Source organism: Schistocerca cancellata, chromosome 1 (genome assembly GCF_023864275.1).
Source record: "Schistocerca cancellata isolate TAMUIC-IGC-003103 chromosome 1, iqSchCanc2.1, whole genome shotgun sequence".
Lineage (NCBI taxonomy): Eukaryota > Metazoa > Arthropoda > Insecta > Orthoptera > Acrididae > Schistocerca > Schistocerca cancellata.
The window spans coordinates 651,515,948-651,539,373 of record NC_064626.1 but is presented as its reverse complement, the minus strand read 5'-3'; the positions used below and the strand labels follow the sequence as shown (position 1 = coordinate 651,539,373).

Below are 23,426 nucleotides of genomic sequence, written 5' to 3'. Positions count from 1 at the left end.
CCAAGACCGTAGGATCCTACGCAGTGCCGTAGGGGACCGATGAGAGTCGCTTCTGCCTTGGTGCCAATGATGGTCGTATGCGTGTTTGGCGCCGTGCAGGTGAGCGCCACAATCAGGACTGCATACGACCGAGGCACACAGGGCCAACACCCGGCATCATGGTGTGGGGAGCGATCTCCTACACTGGCTGTACACCACTGGTGATCGTCGAGGGGACACTGAATAGTGCACGGTACATCCAAACCGTCATCGAACCCATCGTTCTACCATTCCTAGACCGGCAAGGGAACTTGCTGTTCCAACAGGACAATGCACGTCCGCATGTATCCCGTGCCACCCAATGTGCTCTAGAAGGTGTAAGTCAACTACCCTGGCCAGCAAGATCTCCGGATCTGTCCCCCATTGAGCATGTTTGGGACTGGATGAAGCGTCGTCTCACGCAGTCTGCACGTCCAGCACGAACGCTGGTCCAACTGAGGCGCCAGGTGGAAATGGCATGGCAAGCCATTCCACAGGACTACATCCAGCATCTCTACGATCGTCTCCATGGGAGAATAGCAGCCTGCATTGCTGCGAAAGGTGGATATACACTGTACTAGTGCCGACATTGTGCATGCTCTGTTGCCTGTGTCTATGTGCCTGTGGTTCTGTCAGTGTGATCATGTGATGTATCTGACCCCAGGAATGTGTCAATAAAGTTTCCCCTTCCTGGGACAATAAATTCACAGTGTTCTTATTTCAATTTCCAGGAGTGTAGCTATTTTAATTAAATTCCTGTGGTTGTCATGTAATGGCTATCTTTTATCCGAGCTACGTAAATTCACAGACGTTAATTTACTCCAAAATGATCAGTGACTAGCGTAACACACAATAATATTTCTCTATGAAAACCCATGACATTAAAGCAGTATTAATTTCAATGAAATTGCAATGCAAAAAGAACCTGAGATATTATGTTAACATATAAATTAATACAGTGCTTCACATCACTCTCCACATGTTTTATGTTGTGGGTATTAAACCTTCAAATAACATTTCCATAAAAAAAGACTGTGAAATTTTCCCATGATAAGTTGTGTTGTCACTTGTTCTTAGGTGACAGGTACACATGTGAAAGGCTACAATGTGCCTGTTGCACAATACATGATCCTGCTTTATGGTGGTCAGATGTCACTGACTGAAACCTTGGCAATGAATATACTGGAACGCACATTTCCATGTAGTCTGACATGTGGCCAATATTACATTCAAATGCTTCACAAATCTGGGTATTGTATGATTCAACAAGCTAGCCAAATAAAGACCCATGATAAGGCCCCTTTAAATGTGTCAGGTGCTGATAACCTTGTCTCACATGACTATGCCAGCTTCTCCATGTCCTTCATAGTGATTACTCAGCATCTGATGCTGCGCATGTCCGTAATATATCCTACCAGGCCTGGTTCCCTCTCTTCATGGAATTCTCCATGTCATTCCCTTGTGCCACTGTTCTTTAAACTTGGAAGACAGTTCACCACAGAACACAAAATTCAATCTTTTCCATGGATGATATTTCTTTGCCCTGTCATACAAAATTTATAGTTTTGTGAAATAAAGCGCAGTCACGTTGCATGCTTTAAGCTGCAAGGATGTGTATCCATATGATATATCTAACTTTTACTACAATATCTATACAGGAGAACCTTTGCTTTTAATCAAGAGTTATGGAGTTATTATGTGAATTGATTGCACACACAGTCTTCATTGATGGTGACTTTAACAAAGCTAGTAACAATGTTGTAGTGTTGGAAGAGAGATAAGATTGGTGAGTCAAATAACAAAGAACAGAAGACGGAGATATGTTATATGTTATTCTGAGTTAAAAGAAACAAAAACTTCCTAAAAGCAACAAAGATGCTCATTTGGTTCTAAGACATAACAACATTTTGTGATCTTCATATTAAAATAATGAGGAGGATAGGAGAGCAAACACGAAAAAAAGTTAAAATTTAGAGTTTCAAAGGTATTCTGGCATACAGAATATTGTGTGTTCAAAAACAGAAGAAAAAAATGTGAAGAAAAAAAAACTGTGATCAGTATAGCTGCCAGAGAAATTGAAATTGTGGTTGAACACAGCAGTTTGGCATCATAAAAACATAAAAACTCATAATGGAACATGTGCATATTATGAAAAATGACAAATAAAATTATAATGATAAAAAGAAGAAAAATATATTAACATGTTCAAATTTTTATAAAACTGATAAAGTAGTTTAAGTCATGTTATTTATAGCCATATAACTTTCCATACTAACGAATATAACAACCTACAGGAAAACCTGATGTACTTTTTATTACAAAAGCCATGATTAGAGAAACAGTTACGACAGATTTTAAATCTTGTGAGTGATGGACACTTAAAGGATGTCATTGTTAAAATGAAGGCTAGTATCTGATAGGAAGAAAGTGGAAAGTTGCATTTACATGCATTCAGGGCAGTAACAGCAGAATTAATGTGAAAAGTGAAGCATTAAGCTGTGAAGTGGTAGCTAGCACTGATTGCTTCTTCAAGTAATCACTGCAGTTAAGCTACAACAATTGAAGAAGAGTGACTGACTGTGCATGAACTATATTGTTGTTAGTTGAGAGTTGGGTTCTCAGAATTGACAGAACATGGTTTCAGTGTGTTATGACCGGACTGATGACTTCTACTGCAACTAATGGGTCAGGCATGCATTTCACTAAGTGGACTGTGATGATGAGGGGCCACTTTAGATTCAAGTGGATTTGTGGTCCACATAATGCAGCAGACCTCTGAATCAGGGACTCCCATGTCTCAAGGACTTGGACAGAAGGATGACTCAAATTTATATAATACTGCATCTAAATTGGGTGAGCTAGAGCATCCATATGTTAAAATAAAAAAAATAAAAATGTTCGGACCAATGAACCAGATGCAGTGGAAAGAGAAATCATAAGGAAGAAGGATAGAACAGATCCCCTTGCTCTAATACTACTCTTTTCCAAACATCCTATACATATAAGGAACCTCCATTTTCCCTTCCAAGCTGTAATTTTCTATACTTTATTATTAAGTATGTTGTTTACAGCCTGCCAAAACTAATAATATAAACAGTTCATGTTGTGTAAAGAGATATTAAAAATTTACAATTCATAAAAGAAAAAAAAATGTACTTCACCGGCCACGGTGGCCGAGTGGTTCTAGGCGCTTCTGTCAGGAACCGCACGACTGCTACGGTCACAGGTTCAAATCCTGCTTCAGACATGGATGTGTTCTAAGTCCTAGGGGACTGATGACATCAGATGTTAAGTCCCATTGTGCTCAGAGGAATTTTAACCAAGCCAAATGCACTTCATAATTTCCCATAACTAACAATTATTTGTCTCATGACTGATATACATTTTTTGAATGCCCTCATCTACTTTCTAAACAACATTTATTCTTTTCTGAAAGCTGGGTAATTACAAACTTATGCCTACTCATATTCACTATAATCATATCTAGAATGTTAGGATCTCAGAGGGAAATCATTTAGAAGTGTCATGATATTGTAGCAGTAATTTTACTGTTTCAAAATATGTGCAATTTTACTAAAGCAATAGAACTTTGATACTCCAGAAAATTTTTGATGGGATTTGTTAAATCCTGGGGATAAAGTACAGGATGTTTAAAAAATAATGATCTGATTTTAAAACTCCATATTTATTGATGAAAACATATTACAAACATGGTATGGATCACAAAATATCCACAAACTCTTTAAAGTTTTAGCTATGCTATTGCAGACACTCTGTGTTCACCAGCAGTAGCACAAACAAAATCTACAGACTAGCTAAATTTGTCATAAGCATTACACAATGTATCTGCGTTTACAAAAGCTATGGCTGTTGTTAGTTTTTCTTTACTTTTTCCATGTCACAAGGTAAAGAGGAGATGAACATGCTTTCCTTCACATAACCTTGGAGGCCAAGAATGCAAGACAGTACCTCATGGACCTGTGCACCCTATCCAGTGTTGAGGCAGAATGTCACTGAGAAACTAATATATGTTTTTGTGCCAATGTGAGGGCACTCCATCCTGTTGGAAAATTAAGTCATTAGAGTCCTTCTGAAATTGGGAAAAATCCAGTTTTGTAGCATTTGAAGATAGCTCCTTACAGTTACTGTGTTTTCCTCAATAAAGAAGGGATCCTACACTTTTTACAAGAAATGGCACACAAAACTTTCACTTTAGGTGAGTCTCTTTTGTGTTCAGTACTGTAAAAAGCATTCTGGAGTCACCATATGCACATGTTATGTTGGTTTAATTTTACCCCAAACATGAAATTTTGCTTAATCACAGCAAGTTAACACTTGTAAAAATGTATCATCTTTCACATGCTCTAGCAGAGCATTGCTGAAGTCATCCTGATTTCTTTTATCACCAATCTGAGGAGGCTGTACTAATTGCAGTCTGTATGGTTTATAGACCAAATGAAGCCTTAAAAACTCACCAGGCAAATGAGATATTGCCAGTTCTATGAGTGCATGGTGAGTAGACTTTCATGAACTCTGCTCAAACACTTGCCGAATTCTTTCCACATGTCATCAGAAGTGCAAGGTTGATTTACTGTTACATTCACACAAGTATCCTGTCTCTTGATCAATGATATCAATCATGAATGTTTTTGTGTGACTGCAGATCAATGTAAAAATGGCAACAAAAAACACTCTTTGCAAACTGCAGCACACAAAATGCCTTCCACTGAGTGGATGCCATCTTACTTCTGACTTGACTGTAGACTGAGGAGACACATTGACTGGCATCTAACAGCAATTTTCTGAAACTTTAGGCCATGCTCATTCAAGCAATACACATTGCCTTGCTGGTACATCCCATATCTCATAATTATTATCATCCAAACTCAGGCTATTCTTTTTGAAACACCCTGTATATGTGTGTGTTTGGTGTTTCATTAATTGTGATCGGTCCAAATATCTCATGAAATAAACTTCAAACGAAAAAACTACAAAGAACGAAACTTGTGTAGCTTGAAGGGGGAAACCAGATGGTGCTATGGTTGGCCCACTAGATGGCACTGCCATAGGTCAAACGGATATCAACTGCATTTTTTTAAAAAAGGAACCACCATTTTTTATTACATATTCGTGTTGTACGTAAAGAAATATGAATGTTTTAGTTGGACCACTTTTTTCGCATTGTGATAGATGGTGCTGTAATAGTCACAAACATATGGCTCACAATTTTAGACGAACAGTTGGTAACAGGTAGGTTTTTTAAATTAAAATACAGAACATAGGTACGTTTGAACATTTTAGTTTGGTTGTTCCAATGTGATACATGTACCTTTGTGAACTTATCATTTCTGCTGTTACAGCGTGATTACCTGCAAATACCACATCAATGCAATAAATGCTCAAAATGATGTCCGTCAACCTCCATGCACTTGGCAATTCGTGTAACGACATTCCTCTCAACAGCGAGTAGTTTGCCTTCCGTAATGTTCCCACATGGACTGACAATGCGCTGACACATGTTGTCAGGTGTTGTCGGTGGATCACGATAGTAAATATCCTTCAACTTTCCCCACAGAAAGAAATCTGGGGATGTCAGATCCTGTGAACGTGCAGGCCATGGTATGGTGCTTCGACGACCAATCCACCTGTCATGAAATATGCTATTCAATACCGCTTCAGCTGCATGCGAGCTACGTGCCGGACATCTTTCATGTTGGAAGTACATAGCCATTCTGTCATGCAGTGAAACATCTTGCAGTAACATCGGTAGAACATTACACAGGAAATCAGCATACATTGCACCATTTAGATTGCCATCGATAAAATGGGGGCCAATTATCCTTCCTCCCATAATGCCACACCATACATTAACCCGCCAAGGTCACTGATGTTCTACTTGTTGCAGCCATCGTGGATTTTCCGTTGCCCAATAGTGCATATTATGCTGGTTTACATTACCGCTGTTGGTGAATGACGCTTCATCGCTAAATAGAATGCGTGCAAAAAATCTGTCATCGTCCTGTAATTTCTCTTGTGCCCAGTGGCAGAACTGTACACAATGTTCAAAGTCATTGCCATCCAATTCCTGGTGCATAGAAATATGGTACGGGTGCAATCGATGTTGATGTAGCATTCTCAACACTGACGTTTTTGAGATTCCCGATTATCATGCAATTTGTCTGCTACTGATGTGCGGATTAGCAGCAACAGCAGCTAAAACACCTACTTGGGCATCATCATTTGTTGCAGGTCACGGTTGACGTTTCACATGTGGCTGAACACTTCCTGTTTCCTTAAATAATTAACTATTCAGCGAACGGTCTGGACACTTGGATGATGTCGTCCAGGATACCGAGCAGCATATATAGCATATGCCCGTTGGGCATTTTGATCACAATAGCCATACATCAACACAATATCGACCTTTTCCGCAATTGGTAAACAGTCCATTTTAACACAGGTAATGTATCACAAAGCAAATAACGTCCGCACTGGCAGAATGTTACGTGATACCATGTACTTATACGTTTGTGACTATTACAGTGCCATCTACCACAAAGTGAAAAAAAGTGGTCCAACTAAAACATTCATATTTCTTTATGTACTACACGAATATGTAATAAAAAATGGGGGTTCCTACTTAAAAAATTGCAGTTGATATCTGTTTGACCTATGGCAGTGCCATCTAGTGGGCCAACCACAGTGCCATCTGGTTTCCCCCTTCAAGCTAGACAAGTTTCATTGTTTGTAGTTTTTTCGTTTGACACTTATTTCGTGAGATATTTGGCCCAGTCACTATCAATGGACCACCCTATATCTAAAAACAAAGATGATGTAACTTACCAAATGAAAGTGTTGGTATGTTGATAGATACACAAACAAACACAAATACACACACAAAATTCAAGCTTTCGCAACCAACGGTTGGTTCATCAGGAAAGACGAAAGGATGTGGGTTTCGTCTTTCCCTTTCCTTCCCTCTTTCCTGATGAAGCAACTGTTGGTTGTGGAAGCTTCAATTTTGTGTGTGTGTGTTTGTTTGTGTGTCTATCAACATACCAACGCTTTCATTTGGTGAGTTACATCATCTTTGTTTTTACATATATTTTTCCCATGTGGAATGTTTCCCTCTGTTGTGTGTGTGTGTGTGTGTGTTTCCTGTTGCCTGAGACTGCAGTCGTCTGTGTGAATTCCATTTGCGTGTGAGTGTGTATGTGTGTCTATTGTTGATGAAGGCCAATGGCCGAAAGCTTTAATTGCGAGAGTCTTTTTGTCGTGCCTATCTGTGATTCAGCATCTGCACTATATGGTGGGTAGCAACTTCCTTCTCATAATGTGTATATATTTTATGGTGTTACTGAACATGTCATTTATAAAAGCAGACTGATGCACATCCTTAACTCTGCGGCGGGCGCGTGGTGGCATACAGTGCCGCCAATTTTGTTTTCGTTCAATAATTACGTCAGCGCGCCAAGCACACAACAGTGGTGCTAGATATGCTTCAATTGTTTAGTCATGTGCCAAACTGCATTACTGCACCATCATTATACCCACCACAACAGCTGTGACTCACCTGTGAAGTGGATGACTGCACCGAGACAGCACTGCGTACCGCATGCGCCTGGTAATGTACATGTAGCCGTACCACTGTCAAATGTTTTGATGATTAGAAGCTTTGTTTTACAACTCTGTGGGTGAATGATGATTTAGTGATTAACATTGCTTTGGTATTAGAATTATTTTATTGTCTCCCAGGTCCGCACAAAGGAAAGGACTAACACCAGAAGAAATTGAGCGTTTTCTCCTGCAATCATCTGACGAAGAACATTATGCAGATTTCTCTGACAGTGATGAGTAAGCAGAAATAATTGAAACTGCAGACCATTCCAGCGAATCTGAGCAGTCATGTTTTGACGGGAATGAAGTGAAAGGAATGCCACATGATGACTGCCATTTTTATATTGGTAAGGACCAAGAAACTTTGTGGATAAATAATCCGTTAGCACCACCAGGGAAACCAAAATGTAAGAATATAATAAAGTCCTACATGGCAAAAAGCAATGGTAGAAATGCAATGGTAGAGAAGCTAAAACTGAAATTGAAAGTTTTCTCAAATTGTTTGATCCTGAGATAATTGATTATGTTGTTGCAAACACAAACAAGTACATAAATAACAAGAGATCATCTGTGAATTACTCAAGGGCTAGAGATTGGAAAACTACTTCTGCTTCTGAAATAATGGCTGTTTTAGGAGCACTGTTTCTCATTGCTGTACAAAAAGAAGGACACACAAATGTATTAGAACTGTGGGCATCAATTAGAACAGGAAAGATTATTCTAAGGGCAGCATAGAGCTACAAGCGCTTTCTCATCTTGCTCTGGTCACTCAAGTTTGACGATACTTCTACAAGAAAAGAACGACTAGCAACTGATAAACTTTCTGCCATCCGCAATCTCCACTCAGCATTTTTGAACAACTGCAGAAATAACTACAGTCCAGGGGAGTTCACAACCATAGATGAAATGCTTTCCATTTTTTGGACATTGTGGTTTTGTTCAGTACATGCCCAATTACCTCACTAAGTATGGATTGAAGTTGTATGCATTGTGTGATAGCAAGACATTTTATACTTTTAATTTTGATGTGTACTGCGGCAGACAGAATCCTGGACCATATGTTGCATCTAACCAGCCAATGGATATTGTGAAGAGATTGGTTGAGCCAGTCAAGGGAACTCACAGGAATGTAACTATGGACAACACGTACAGTAGTTACCCTGTAGCCCAGCATCATTTAGAAAATGGGCTAACGTTCATTGGAACACTGAAGAAGAACAAGAAGGAAATTCCTCCAGAATTTTTGCCCAACAGATCACGAGAAACTGGAAATTGTCTTATCGGATTTTAAGATGACTTTTGTCTTGTTTTGTGCCAAACAAAAAGGAACAAGGCTGTGCTTTTCCTGTTGTCAGTGCATGAAACTGCTGAAATCGACACCGCTACAGGCAAGTCTGTTGTAAATTTGGACTACAGTGCAACAAAAGGTGGAGTTTATACTGTGGATTATATGTGTACATCCTACTCTACACAAAGGACCACAAGAAGATGGCCCTTAGAACTGTTTTTTCGTTATCTGGATATTGCTGGTATAAATTCCCAGGTCTTGTTTTTTGCAAAAAAATCCAGAGAAAAGATTCAGAAGAAGAACCTACCTAACAAACCTGGTCTTGGCCCTGATGGACTGCCATTTTAAAGAAAGGGCTCAGCTCTCTACTCTGCCATGAGATATTCAAGGATTTCTGTCACCTCATCAATCAATTCCTGCCAATCACGATACTGTAAGAAGGTGTTGGAGGTGCCATCTTTGTGATTGGAAAAAAAAAAAAAAAAAAAAAAAAACTGCTGTCACTTGCAATAGCTGCACAAGATTCATTTGCAAGCAACAGTGCCACAATGTTGTCACTTGTAATGATTACAGAGCTTCTCCGGAGGAAGAAAGTGTGTGATCTTGATATGTATTTACTGACTGCCTTATTCTTTATTATTACTACAAAGTTTTTATACATATTACACGTTTTTGTAAAACTTGCTTTAACAATGGTAAACAATCGAATCATATCTGTGGTTATAATTTATTAAGAATTTGTTATTAAAGTAGCACTTAGGAAATATCCTGGAAACGTATGTCAGATATTCTGTAACAATTTTAATTTTCCCATTCACGTTGGATATATGTATACAGATCATATTAAAAGTTGCTGTTAAGAATGATGTTATAAACAATAAATAACTAATTCCACCAAACAATTTAAAAAAAAAACTGCTTTTTTATGTATTTAACGTAACAATCTAAAGCGCGCCTGCCGCAGGGTTAAATAGATGCTGTGGACAATACCACAGGCAGTCACAGCTGAGCTATATTTGTGTACAGTCTTTATGTCATTCCTGTGAAGTTCTGCAATAGAATTACATGGGCTCATTTAGCTAAGCTGTTCACCTCAGATATTTCCTGAACCATTTAAGATGTGCCTGAAAAAGCTTAAAAAATGTGATGCATGTGACTGTGTAAAGCTTGGATCACAAGAGTATGTCATCAAGGAGTTTACAATGATCAAATATGCAGCATGTGAAGGAAGGTGCATGTTTAGAGACAAAAGTATACACGACTTAGTCAGGTATAGGTTATTGTGCATAGTACTGAATAAGGTATAAGTCAGAAGGCATCATCACACGTCTGAATTATATCTGTCAGGGAGACATGAAAATTTAAGAAATGGAACCCAGAGGACAGCTTAGGAAGATTAGTGAGAGGAAAGAAGACAAGTCCCCACAGAAAGGGATAGTAGTACAGTTGAAGATAAGTAAGTGAGATACAACCACACAAGACACCAGTACACCACTATGAGAACATCTTAGAATACTGTGGGTGTATATGAGTTGGTACATAAATGGACAGATGAAAGAGTATAGCGATGTCCTGAAAAAAAGTAAATAAATTGAACATCATAATATAGACCAAATGTACATAATTTAATAAACAACTTCCATAATTCGCACAAATCTATTGAGGTGTGACAGGGACGGGGATACACAGTGTGTGCTTCTCTGGTCTAATACTCTATGTCCATGGAACTAACTGATGAAACAGATTATTGTTCTGCAAATTGAAAGATGATTTAGGTAGCACCACTTATAAAAATGAAGTGCAAGGGAGTTGTTGAGAGTGGACCACCCATACATGGTTGCTTTTGATTTACATGTTTATTGTTTTGATACCGTGACATGACACTCAGGTATGTAATACTCATAAAAAATGTTTCTATGAACAGGAGCAAAGTGACTTACTGTTGCCATGCTTCATTTGTACTGTAAATTGGATTAAAAAATAGACAGATCAAATTATGAGGCAAATTTTATAATTATTTGAAACTGGGTTTCTAGATATATTTAAATAAATCAGATTAGGATGAAAGCAGTGAAAGATTATGTTGTTTTTTGTACCAATTCAGCTGTGGCTTCTCTGGACGTATACATTTGAGTCTGCTGATACCAGAACACATTAGAGGTAAGGAAAGCAATTGGAAATTAGAAGTAATTTTAAATTTATTTCATATGTAAATAATTTATAATGCGTATCGTGAAGTTGACAAGTAATATATTAAACTGCAACTTATGTAACAGTAGAGACTGTATTATGAAATTATAATACAATTTTCTTTTCTTTAAATAATAGTTACTATGACTTGCTTTAGCCATAAGCTGGAGAACCTTACATATGATGGCAAATAAATAAATTAACCTATTTTGGAGTTTCATGCGCTTGCTACCTACTGTAGCAATACTTTGCAGTTAGTACAGTAAGCGATTTCTGGATACCATTCAGCCAAGTTGCTTATCTGAAGTGTAATCTCCCACAGTATCACAGCATCAGTTACCATCCTTCTCTCAAACATGCAGTTTTCTGCTACATTAATTATTCAAGTGGATTTAAGTGTTCATATTTTGCATGTTATGGCTTAGCATAACAGTATTTTGTTAATAATGTACTCTACTTTAGTATGAAATGCTTTGTCTCTCTTGTGCAAGTTACTGTTTTTTGTGATTTTTATCTAATTCACAGGGACCAGTATTATAATAATAATAATAGTAGTAATAATGAAAAATCAATCTAGCCTTGGGGAATGAAGTATTTTAAATCAGTGTTCATCATTCACACTTTTATAGCATACTCTGGAGATGAAAGGATGGCTATAATATCAGGATGGCTGATGGCAGAGGGTTGAAGTGGAGTACTAGGCCAGTGAAGGTTCAGAGGGAAGTGCCTGTCAAAATTGCAACTTTATTTTCCACTCTTACATTATGCTGCATCAGTCAAGGTAGTGACCACTACCCCACTCCATGGTAAAGGGGCCTGTGGTCTCCAAGACATCAACTAGCATCCTTGCCAGCTGTCTACAATGCACATGTGCTAAGCTTTGCTGATGTTCTCATTCAATGTTTGGCATGTTACTCTGTTGTGTGTGTCATCAGCAAACACCATATACCAGCAGTTTGCGAAGATGGACAGAAATCTTGCTATGGTAGCTAGCTCTGAGATGAATGACTGTGTCCAAGCAGCTGCTGGTGCCTAGCATGAGGGTATGTCCTCCATTGTAGCAGAAATCAGAAATCAGTTGCTGGGCACAGGATGCGACCTGCTGGCAGCTGGACAGGAGTTCGGCTGCAGCTGGAATGGGTCTAGAAGGCCCGCTGTGCTGTGACACTATGTCTGGACAGTGGACTTAGTGAAGGAAACTGATACTGTGATGGACACTTCAACTGTTGACTGGTGCTGGCTGCTCCATGTGGTCCTTTTGCCCAGCTTAGCCATTAAGCCCTGTTAGAACTGCTGTACTGTGAATGCAACTACTACAAAAATTACAGATATTTAGACATGGTAGCACCACATCTGTTACACCAATGCACCACTTCTTGTCATGTACTTAGCAACACCACTGAAACCAACTGATGGAGAAATCCCCTTGCTCACACTGCAACAACTCTGCATTAAAGCTTTACTGCAGGTTTCACTGAGCAAGTCTGGCCTGTCTCACAATAATTCAACAGCTTGGTTGCTATTACTGAAATAATAACTTCATGGGTCCCCTAGCTACCAGTGGCTGCTGCAGTACTCCCCCACACATTCTCACTCATAGTGAAATAGTTGTGGCACTACACTACATTCCTCCACAGAAAGACCCGGCCCCTCATGTCTCAGATGTATAGCACAAGTTTCCATTATAGGAGTGTCTGCCAGCTCAACCACAATGTTCAGAGACCACATTTAATTTACAAACTTTACTTGGTAGATTTCTTCTTATGCTACTAGGTTGCCTATTACTTCGTCCCTTAATGGACCATTAGTTCCTTTGGAACCACATAACGTCAAGCCATTAGACTTCTATATCCTGTCACTCATATGCTTTTAGTAATTCTATTTACAAATGTTCAAGGCTGATTCACTGGCCTCATACTCTCCTAAACTCAAGAAAACACCTTTCTCATCAACATTCACATTACAGTAATTGACATTCAATCTCTTTCATGCTCTATAGATCCAGTCTACTGGAACATGCAGTAGCAGTGGACTGGGAGAAATGATGGCCCTCTGCCCACAGTCAATGAAAGCTCAGTGTCTGTGCACTAGAGTTAGAGTCACTGCAGTGCTAAGTATCATGTCACTCTAAGTCATGGTCAGTCTCATTGCCCTTCCCTCAATTTCTTTACATGGCACACCAATTATTCTACTGAAATCTGACATTTTGTGTGGCTATTATTTAATTCAGGGAATGGATCAGGTCTGGTTTCGATAAATTGTTCAGGAACATTAAATTCTGCTTTAATTATGCTTTGGGAGTAGCTCTAGTGGTTCATCTGGGCAGTACAACTGTGGTTGTGTCATGTTCAGCTGGATAATTGCCATAATCATGACTAGTACATTGAAGGTTGGCCCTGTTATGACACATACTGTCCCATCAATCAAGAACCCACCAACCCTCATCTCCATCTGCCTTGCTTCCATGAGACTTCCATGCTCATAGGAGCTTGCCACTACTACCACATTATTGTGTGCTAAATAAATTCCTCTGTAACATTGATTGCTGAGAATAAGGATTAGATTCCGCAACTTCCCTCAGACAATACTGTTGTCTTGTTCTGCCCATGACTGCTGCACTGCACTTGCTCTCACACCAGTCTGAATCATTCGGGATGGATATACCATAATCTTCTCCTGCAATTCCTCTTCCGTCACCACCTCCACCTGTCTGTGCCGCCTCTCCAGAGATGAACAACATACCATCTGTGTTCTCTCATACAAACTTCCCTATGCTTGTCATTCCACTGGATAGGATTGAATGGTACAATATTTGGTTGTGCATGCTTCCACACTACTGGGAAACTAACTAGCATGTACAAAGATATATGGTCAGTTCTCACCTCAATTGATGCCATATTGCATAAAATGGTATACTTTGTCTGCTTTGCTCTGCTACCAATTTTAGCTCTCACCCTGCTCTTTCTGCAATCCCAACAAGTATTGCTCTTACACTAATAGGACAGGACTCAGATGCCCCTACAATGCATGATTAATAGCTTCCTATAAGCTAGCCATTACTATTCGATCATCCCATATTCTGTCTGGTTATAAGTATAACAGTCCTGTCATAGTGATTCTTGCACCCATTGCATCCAAATGCACTTGCATGACTCCCAGATCCTAATTTACAGTGTCCTACACTATCACCTCACTCATCACTCTTCCATAGCATGCAAGCATTGGTTGAAACTCTTGCTCTCCGAGCTTGCTGTCTGAGAGGTATGTCACTCCACCATTGATTTTCTATACTCTGACAACTTCTTCACTGCATCTGCTTTCCTGTTCAACTCTCTGATGTCACTGGCATCTGCTGTTCCAAACACAGACCTCAAAATTCTTCCCTCAGCATCAACCCCTCCTCCAATGAGATAATGAACCTCTTCTGCTTGTTGCACCTGTTCTTGCAATTGCTCATATGATTTATGCAACTTCTTACATGCCACAGAAGCTTCACTGAGCACCCACTGCTCTTGGCTTCCCATTGAAGCCCTGAAAAACCACCTCCAGCCTTCTCATTTCATTCTAGAATTCCTGTGCATTAAAAACTAAACTCAGTGTCCACTTATGGCTGGTAACCACCACATGCTCTTGTTTGGCAAAAAGAATGCCTCCATGCATGTGCTGATTTCAGATTGCCCCCTCTCCACTCCAGGTGAAGACGAGCATTGCTATGACTAGCATCCCTTCCATCACCTTCAAACTTGGTATGCAGTAATCTGCGGATGAGGATTATCATCTTCCCCTTCTCACTTCCCACTACTCAGAAGGTTGCTTCCATTGATCAGCACTCACATACAAAGAAACTTAAAACAAGCCATACTATAGCACAAAACACATTTCTTAACCCTCAATATATTATACCCTGACACCTAGCACATATCATCCTAAACAATCATCAATAAACACAATAAAAATATCTCTGTCACTTCCTTGACCTAAATACATGACACTTCCAAAGTATGTCCATCCACACTCTCAGGCCCACTTCTCTGTTTCTTCCTCTTTGCATCTTTCTCATACTCTGCTCTTACCACCCCTGGGATTGATTCTGTAGCACTTCAGAACAGTCACAGGCATTGAACATGTGCTGTTGTTGACCCTTTTTGGCAACTGTAGCCTAAAATTAACGGATGACATAATTTCAATCACTTGGTAAAGTTACCCCTTCTTGCTGTGATCATATCAAATGGCAAACATTTTTCTGCCCTATACTACCCCATTTAGAGACAATCCTGTATTAGTGTGGACCTTTGAACTGTACGCAGCCACAAAAAATGAGAGATATGTGTTCCAGTCACTATGGTGCGAGTTCACAAAGTATCTTAACATCCTTTTGATCATAAGATGCACCCATTCCATTCTACCATTTGATGTAGGTTGAAGTGGACTACTTTCAATTTCTTCATATGTAACAATTCATTTATTGAGTTAATCTGTAAACATAATCTCTGACACCCCAAACCCAAGTACATCAATTGTTTATTGCCTGTGTGATTGTAACTGCTTACTGGTTCGGCACAGCAATCATCTTCACATACTGAACACAATATGGTTCCCACACACACAATATGATTCCCTGCTAGAATCCAGACTAACACATTCACCCCCAATCATTTTGAAAGTGTTTTATGGCTCAAGTCCACAATTTGTCACATACTGACCCATATTTCCCTTCCAAGCCTTCCATCAGTATCTTCTTAGTCACTCTTCAATTCATTGCTCTGCATCCTCCATGACCAGATGATATGGTCATGGGCCTCCCTCATAACTCTTTATTGTACTGACCTGGCACCACTACCCATGGCCATAATCTAATTACCTTGCACAATAGACAGTCACACTTAGAGAATTGCAATTGCATTTTGTATATCATGCAGTTGCCGTCAGTATTCTGTGCTGCTTGCCATTCAGCAAGGCCATGATCCAGTGCTTGTGTTAGCACAATCAAACTGCTCAAAGCAACCACATTTCTGTGTTTCTTACCTGGCTAGTGCACCACTTTGCTGTCAAATTCACTGAATCTTAACACCCATCTTGCTAGTCTGTTGAATGGGTCTTTTAACGCCAACATCCATTTTAGAGCAGCAAGGTCAGCCACTGCTTTAAATTTTTTCTATAAAGATAACATCAAAAATACATGACTCCATATATGAAGCATTTCTCTGTGGTTAAATAGTTTTTCTCAGTTCTGTTACATTGTCTTGATGCGTAAGCCACAGGATGTTCCTCATTGGTGTTCTCTTGCCTCAGGACACACCACAACCCATGGCTAGATGTATCATGAGATGGTATAAACTCCTTATGAAAATCTAGAAAAATTAAAACTGGAGATGACATTAAAACATCTCAGTTCTTCAAGTGCACCCTGACACTTTTGTTCACATGAGTTTTGCACTATATTAGTGAACCCTCTCACAAATCTCCTACTATAATTAAAGAGTTTCCAAAAATGATTGTAGTTCTTTACTCAGCTTTGAAACTGGAAAATCCTGTACCGTCAATATCAGTGTTGGCTCTGTTCACACCACATCCTTGCTGATTATATCCCTTATGTAACCTACTTCCTCCAACAGAAAATGACATTTTCCATAATTAATATGAGATGTGCAGCCTGCAACATTTTAAAAACCTCTCTCAGCCATTGCCTACTTTCCTCCACGTCCTTTGAAAAAAAAAAAAAAAAAAAAAACAGTTATATCATCCAGGTAGACTAGACACTGGCGAGGATTCAGTCTCCTCAATTCACAGTCTCATGATTATGAAACATCTCAGGAGGATTCTTCAACCTATAGGTTGGAGATAATGTCCCCAGGGTACCAAAAATGCTGTCTTCAGTAGGATCGCCAGAACCACCTCTAACTGTTAGTATCCACTTCTTAAATCTATGGTAGAGAAATACCGGCACTGCCCCAAGTTATTGACAGTCTCTGTGATGTTGGGTATGAGGTATGCATCTGTAACTGTCTTACTATTCAGATGACAGTAATAACAGCAGAGCCTGTATTTTCAGGGCTATCCAGAGACTTCTTAGGCACAACCACAGTTCGTGCTCCCCATGGACTATTGCTCACTTCTGTATCCTATGAGCCAAATGCTGGTTGGCAAACTATTCCACTCTTGGTTGTATATGTCAAGGTATTCAATATGGTTTCCAGTACACCGGTGCTTCGTTTCCTGTAAGAGTACCATTGTACAATATGCGTTAGATGAGTATGTGGCAAGCAAGATCGTAAGAGATGGAAAAGAGCCACCGTGGTACAACAACTGAGTTAGAAAACTGCTGCGGAAGCAAAGGGAACTTCACAGCAAACATAAACATAGCCAAAGCCTTGCAGACAAACAAAAATTACGTGAAGCGAAATGTAGTGTGAGGATGGCCATGTGAGAGGCTTTCAATGAATTCGGAAGTAAAGTTCTTTGTACTGACTTGGCAGAAAATCCTAAGAAATTTTGGTCTTATGTCAAAGCGGTAGGTGGATCAAAACAAAATGTCCAGACACTCTGTGACCAAAATGGTACTGAAACAGAGGATGACAGACTAAAGGCCGAAATACTAAATGTCTTTTTCCAAAGCTGTTTCACAGAGGAAGACTGCACTGTAGTTTCTTCTCTAGATTGTCGCACAGATGACAAAATGGTAGATATTGAAATAGACGACAGAGGGATAGAGAAACAATTAAAATCGCTCAAAAGAGGAAAGGCCTCTGGACCTGATGGGATACCAGTTCGATTTTACACAGAGTACGCGAAGGAACTTGCCTCCCTTCTTGTAGCGGTGTACCGTAGGTCTCTAGAAGAGCATAGAGTTCCAAAGGATTGGGAAAGGGCACAGGTCATCCCCGTTTTCAAGAAGGGACGTCGAACAGATGTGCAGAACTATAGACCTATATCTGTAACGTCGATCAGTTGTAGAATTTTGGAACACATATTATGTTCGAGTTAATGACTTTTCTGGTGACTACAAGGGCCATAAACATGGGTTCACAGGTAGATGCCGTGTTTCTTGAATTCCACAAGGTGTTCGATACAGTTCCCCACAGTCATTTAATGAACAAAGTAAGAGCATATGGACTATCAGAACAATGCGAAAGCGTTACGGAGATGATAGATAAACTCCAGTGGAAGACTCTGCAGGAGAGACGCTCAGTAGCTCGGTATGGACTTTTGTTAAAGTTTCAAGAACATACCTTCACCAAAGAGTCAAGCAGTATATTGCTCCCTCCTACGTATATCTCGCGAAGAGACCATGAGGATAAAATCAGAGAGATTAGAGCCCACACAGAAGCATACTGACAATCCTTTTTTCCATGAACAATACGAGACTGGAATAGAAGGGAGAACCGATAGAGGTACTCAAGGTACCCTCCGCCATACACCGTCAGGTGGCTTGCGGAGTATGTATGTAGATGTAAAATTTTGTGCTGTGTAATGGGTATTGCTGGTAATGGACCCTGAGGAAAAAAACAAATCTTCAAATTCCAATAACTCCTCTATCCACACTGTCTCTCTACTTCCTTTAGACATTCCACTGTTTTACATAATGCAGCATTAGCAGCAAACTGCAGCTGCCCATGGTTTACACACTATGTGCACTGATCATCTTCCTCTGGACTGTCCAAACTTGATACTAATCATCAGCTTCACCTCTTTGGTGCAAAACTTACCTAGATTCATAGCTTCCTGCCATCTCTCTCCTGTTTGCATACAGTACTCATTTTAATGAAACAATTTACTGTACCCTTCCAGTGGTTAAATTATACACAACATATGGAGAGCTAAGTCTGTCTCCACTCTCAACTTTCTGGTGGTACCTGGCACATAATCATACAGATCAACTCTTAATGTATTTGTACAAGGTACCAGACTGCCTAATTTGATAAGTGACAGCTTCTCCTAGCTGAAATGTTTCACCAATAAGTTCCACCACATGTTGCCAAATGTCAATTTTGGCACAATATTGCTGCGAAAAGTCTTGCACCAGGAGCATGCTGTAACCCTCACGTATGTGAAGCACACACACTGCTTAAACTGACTGAACTGAACTGCCTCACACACTGCTTAGACTACTTAAACCGAACCATGTCTACTTGAAAACTTATCTGCACTGGCCCCACAATGCCTTACATCATTATCTCCAACCCACCACAATCTATATAGAGTGGTCGGTTCCATTGCCTCCAAACCATTAGGTCGCCAATGGTGTCTGACACATGCAGCTCTCTGTCCAACAGCAACTTATACTTCTATCTCCTTACAAGACAACTATTGGACATTCCACCTCTGAATTTGTACTCACTGCATCTAAGAGTAACAGGAATGTCTTTCTACAGACTTCGGGTTCCATCTTGTATTTAACACCTTTTTATTTCCTTATTGTCCTCCACCCCTACTACCATTGTCAAAATTCCACTGCTGATACATATTACCTTTATCCCACTGAGGTGGGTGTTAGGTGGTTTGGAGAGAAGGGGACCAAACTGGGACTGGTGGCACTATCTCTGAATATACCCTGTCCATCCACGTATGTAACATCTCAGATTTGTGGAGCACTCCATTCCCATCGTATCCCCATGTCAACATATCAATCTCCCCATAATCCACTGCTAAGTGAATGGAAATCCTTAGGAGCACCTGTGTACAGCCTTATTGACATATCTGGTGGTAAGCTCTTAGGAAAGCAATAAATGCTCTTATCTTGGCTTCCTGATGCAAAATTTTATTTGTTTCATCATTCTCCCCCAACTCATATGTATGTATATTCACATTTTTTAATCTATTGGCTTCTCCATACCTGTTTGTAATGGTACTCAATTGCCCCTGAAAGAACCTTGCACTGTTCTGCATTTTATACCTCTGCAGAAGCATCAGCTGCTCCAACATCTCTGGATTCCTCAATGCCTCTGTACATCTCGCAAAATTTTTCACTTTCAACATTTGATGTAATTTTTCTACCCATTATAACTGACTACTGGACCTACCACCCATTCCCACTGACTTTGACAGGTCCTCCACAAATATCATCACATTCTCAGATGACATGCCAGAAAGGGAAATGACCAGGTTAGTGGCAGCTGGATTGGCCACATGGTCTGGTGCCTGGAGCAATGCTATTTGCTCATCCATAACAGCATCATTTTACTCCCACAAATTTGTATTATCTTTCGACAACTTTGTCACCTTTTCCATCAACAAGTGCACTGACTTTAGCTCCGTAATGCCCCATATATCTGACTCTGCCATTGAAATAACTTTAACACTCATTCACCTGCAATACGTGCAGCAATAATTCACAGATGAACAAATTATACTATATTTCTTACCATTAAGTGTCTAGATTCCCTACACTGACCCACATCATCATGATAATAATGGCAAGTAAAACAAGTTTCAGACACTGACTCAACACAAGGGGCAGAATACCCAAGCAGATTGCACTGCAAACATCTAAGAGGCACCAAGTACTGTTCCTTGCAGTTACCCCAAATTTCAGGCACATCTGTCAGGTTCTCTTCCCTATGCAAAGTAGCCCTCAATTTACACACCAAAAATAAACACTGGTTCTCTCACTCACCACCATGTGTTGACATTGCAGGCTCTAGTCCAGACATTGTTTTGCACAGATCTGTTGTCTACTGTAGCTGATGCCACCACTTCTGACATCTATTATAGCTGATCCTTGGGGTGGAGGGGTGGTTACGAGGTCAGGATGGCAGGTGGTGGAGGTGTGAGGTGGGGTTGCAGGCCATTGAAGCCCTAACAAAAAATAGCTGTAAAAGTTAATACTTTATTTTCCATTTGTGCATCAGAACTGCCAGGGTGCAGGGTAGTGGCCATACTGCCACTCCATGCAAAAGGGCCAATGGTTGCCAAGATATCAGCCAGCATCCTAGCCAGATGGCTGCAACACGTGCGCCCAGCAATATTCCCTCACAAATTCTAGCAGCTATACACTTCTTATGGTTCCTGCTGAACACTGCTTCTGAGACCGTATAGTGTGTCTTGAATACTTAAGAATAATTAATGATGCACTCATATTTCAGTTGGGTTATACTACTGCACATTAAATCACCAAAGCAGATATGTGAGCCATTGCCTGATAGTGAGCATTATTAGGCCCTTGACCCATACCATCTCAAGAAGCTGTGCAGATGGTACATTGTCCTCCAACATATGTTTGTTTCATCTTTGGTACTACCTCAAACTAAACTAACTGTAGATATTAAAATGAATTGAATTTAGTTGCTACAGTTATAGATTTCTTCCTGTAATAAACCCTATCTACTGTATTTCAAGCCTCAATGACTTCGTAATTCACTTTATTTCCTTGTTACTGCTTACTTGTTCAAAGGCTAGTTTCATTCTATTTTCCTTCCACTTTTCGTTTTTTGGGATATATACCCTATTTACTCGAATCTAAGCCGCACTTTTTTCTTGTTTTTGTAATAAAAAAAACTGCCTGCGGCTTACAATCGAGTGCAAAGCAAGCGGAAGTTATGAAAAATGTTGGTAGGTGCCACCACAAGTAACTTCTGCCATCAAACATATGTAGCGCAACACAGGCATGCTTTGCAGGCACAAAGATAAAATACTGGCGCCAAAACCTCTGCGTCAGTAAATAAATAAAGAAAAAGGTGGAAGATGAGCGTTTTCTCCGCCCCGAGTTTCGATCACTGCATTTTCAAACATTATCCAACGAAGTAAATACAAATTCCGTATTGTTCATCTTCGAATGTAGCAGCATTTCAATGTACTACGAAAATCCGACTGGCAAGACTGTTTGGGATGTTTGTCAATATGGCCAACTCTATGTTCTGAATTTTTTCATACCTGTGAGAAGAGATGGTTGCTAATAGGAACTTTTATGAATTGTGAATCACATGCAGTATTCTCTTCACCATAAGAATAATACGAATATGAACATTTTGCCATGTGTTGTTTCTTGTTTGCTGCTATCTCATTTCAATCCTGTCTGCCTAATAAACTACGAAACTAGAGTGAGACAACAGCAAACGTGGAAGAATGTACCATGTCATGTTTATATTCGTATTATTCTTATGCCTAATAGTGATACAATCAGAAATGAAGCACGGCAATTGACTAGATTTTTAAATCTAAGATGACTAATTTCTGTGCAGAATGTAATGTACTAAAGAGGCGCCTGCAAAGATTTACAAACGGAGAAAATTTGTCGCTAAACTCATTCAGAACATCTATCATACACAGTCTATTATTTGGTTCTTGTTGATCATTATCATTATCAAAGAAAGTAACAACAAATAGCAGTCTCTTGCCATTGCTTCGCTAATGAGAAGATTCCCTTTTTTTTTAAAGAAAATGTAAGTGGTGGTAGCACGCACTAAAGCAAGCCTTGCCGCAAGCAGCGACGGGCCATAAACACTCATTATCAGAATGCGACAAACAATGCATGACACAGTACAGTAATGCATTTACAGCTTAGAGTGACGTAAACACCTATAACAAATAGAATGACACTTATCAGATCAAAGAAAAATAAGCAATCAAGCACGAAGCACGTGAAAAAGGAAGGGTACCCGTATAAATACGGACCGGGCTACCTGGTAAAGCTTAACTGCTAAGCTTACGACTCATACCAAACTACTGTAGCTGTATGGTCATTCATTCGACCTAAATTGTGTCTCATATTACAATGGACAAACTTTGTTTCGATTTGGAGGTGCGGCCTAAAACTTTTCTCTCCCCTTGAATTTCGAGTCTCAAAATTTCAGGTGCGGCTTAGATTCGGAATTTTTTTTTCCCTTGATTTTGAGTCTCATTTTTCAGGTACGACTTAGATTCGAGTGCGGCTTAGATTCGAGTAAATACAGTAATTAATTAGAATTACTTCTGCCTACCCTGTAGTCCTTCTTTCTTGTCTTTTGGTGTGAATTTCTATTTCTGATTTCTGCATTTCCAATCTTAGAAGTTTGAATTTACTTTCGAGTGTTTCTAGGAAACTTCATCATAATTTTTTCAACAGCTGTCTCTATTTTGTCTGTTCCTGTTGTTTGACAGAAATACAAAACATGACATCTCATAAGAATTTATTTATAACAGTTAGCCACTTTCTTCTTGTAGTACAGAAAAATTTGGACGAATCTTAAATATTTTTTCACAGACAATTGTTATTCCATTAACACTGGGACTGCTGTATATAACTCAGCTCAATCTCTAAGCAATGCCAACTGTAATAATGGCATTACTTTGAGAGAAGACAGATCTGCAAGAACAGCCTGAAAATAAGAGAAAAAAA

At 39.6% G+C, this 23,426-nt stretch overlaps 2 protein-coding genes across 2 annotated transcripts in view; one reads left to right on the top strand and one right to left on the bottom strand.

Moving 5' to 3' along the window:
- Nucleotides 1-8,770: 8,770 nt before the first annotated feature.
- Nucleotides 8,771-9,271, top strand: LOC126091970 (uncharacterized). The gene is made up of 2 exons (XM_049907365.1): nucleotides 8,771-8,909; nucleotides 8,991-9,271. The coding sequence occupies exons 1-2, from the start codon at nucleotides 8,771-8,773 to the stop codon at nucleotides 9,269-9,271; spliced, it is 420 nt and encodes a 139-aa protein (XP_049763322.1).
- Nucleotides 9,272-23,222: 13,951 nt separating this feature from the next.
- The window catches only part of LOC126183425 (TBC1 domain family member 19), a 198,191-nt gene continuing 197,987 nt past the window's right edge, over nucleotides 23,223-23,426 (bottom strand). The window contains exon 13 of the mRNA XM_049925394.1: nucleotides 23,223-23,406. Coding sequence (XP_049781351.1) covers nucleotides 23,338-23,406 — 69 coding nt within the window. The 3' untranslated portion in view covers nucleotides 23,223-23,337. The remainder of the gene's footprint in view (nucleotides 23,407-23,426) is intronic.

Bases quoted from the DNA above. Each gene is read 5' to 3' on its own strand.
- LOC126091970 (XM_049907365.1), top strand. From the start codon at position 8,771: ATGGACAACACGTACAGTAGTTACCCTGTAGCCCAGCATCATTTAGAA. The intron at 8,910-8,990 runs GTCTTATCGGAT...TCCTGTTGTCAG, and splicing joins ATCACGAGAAACTGGAAATT to TGCATGAAACTGCTGAAATC.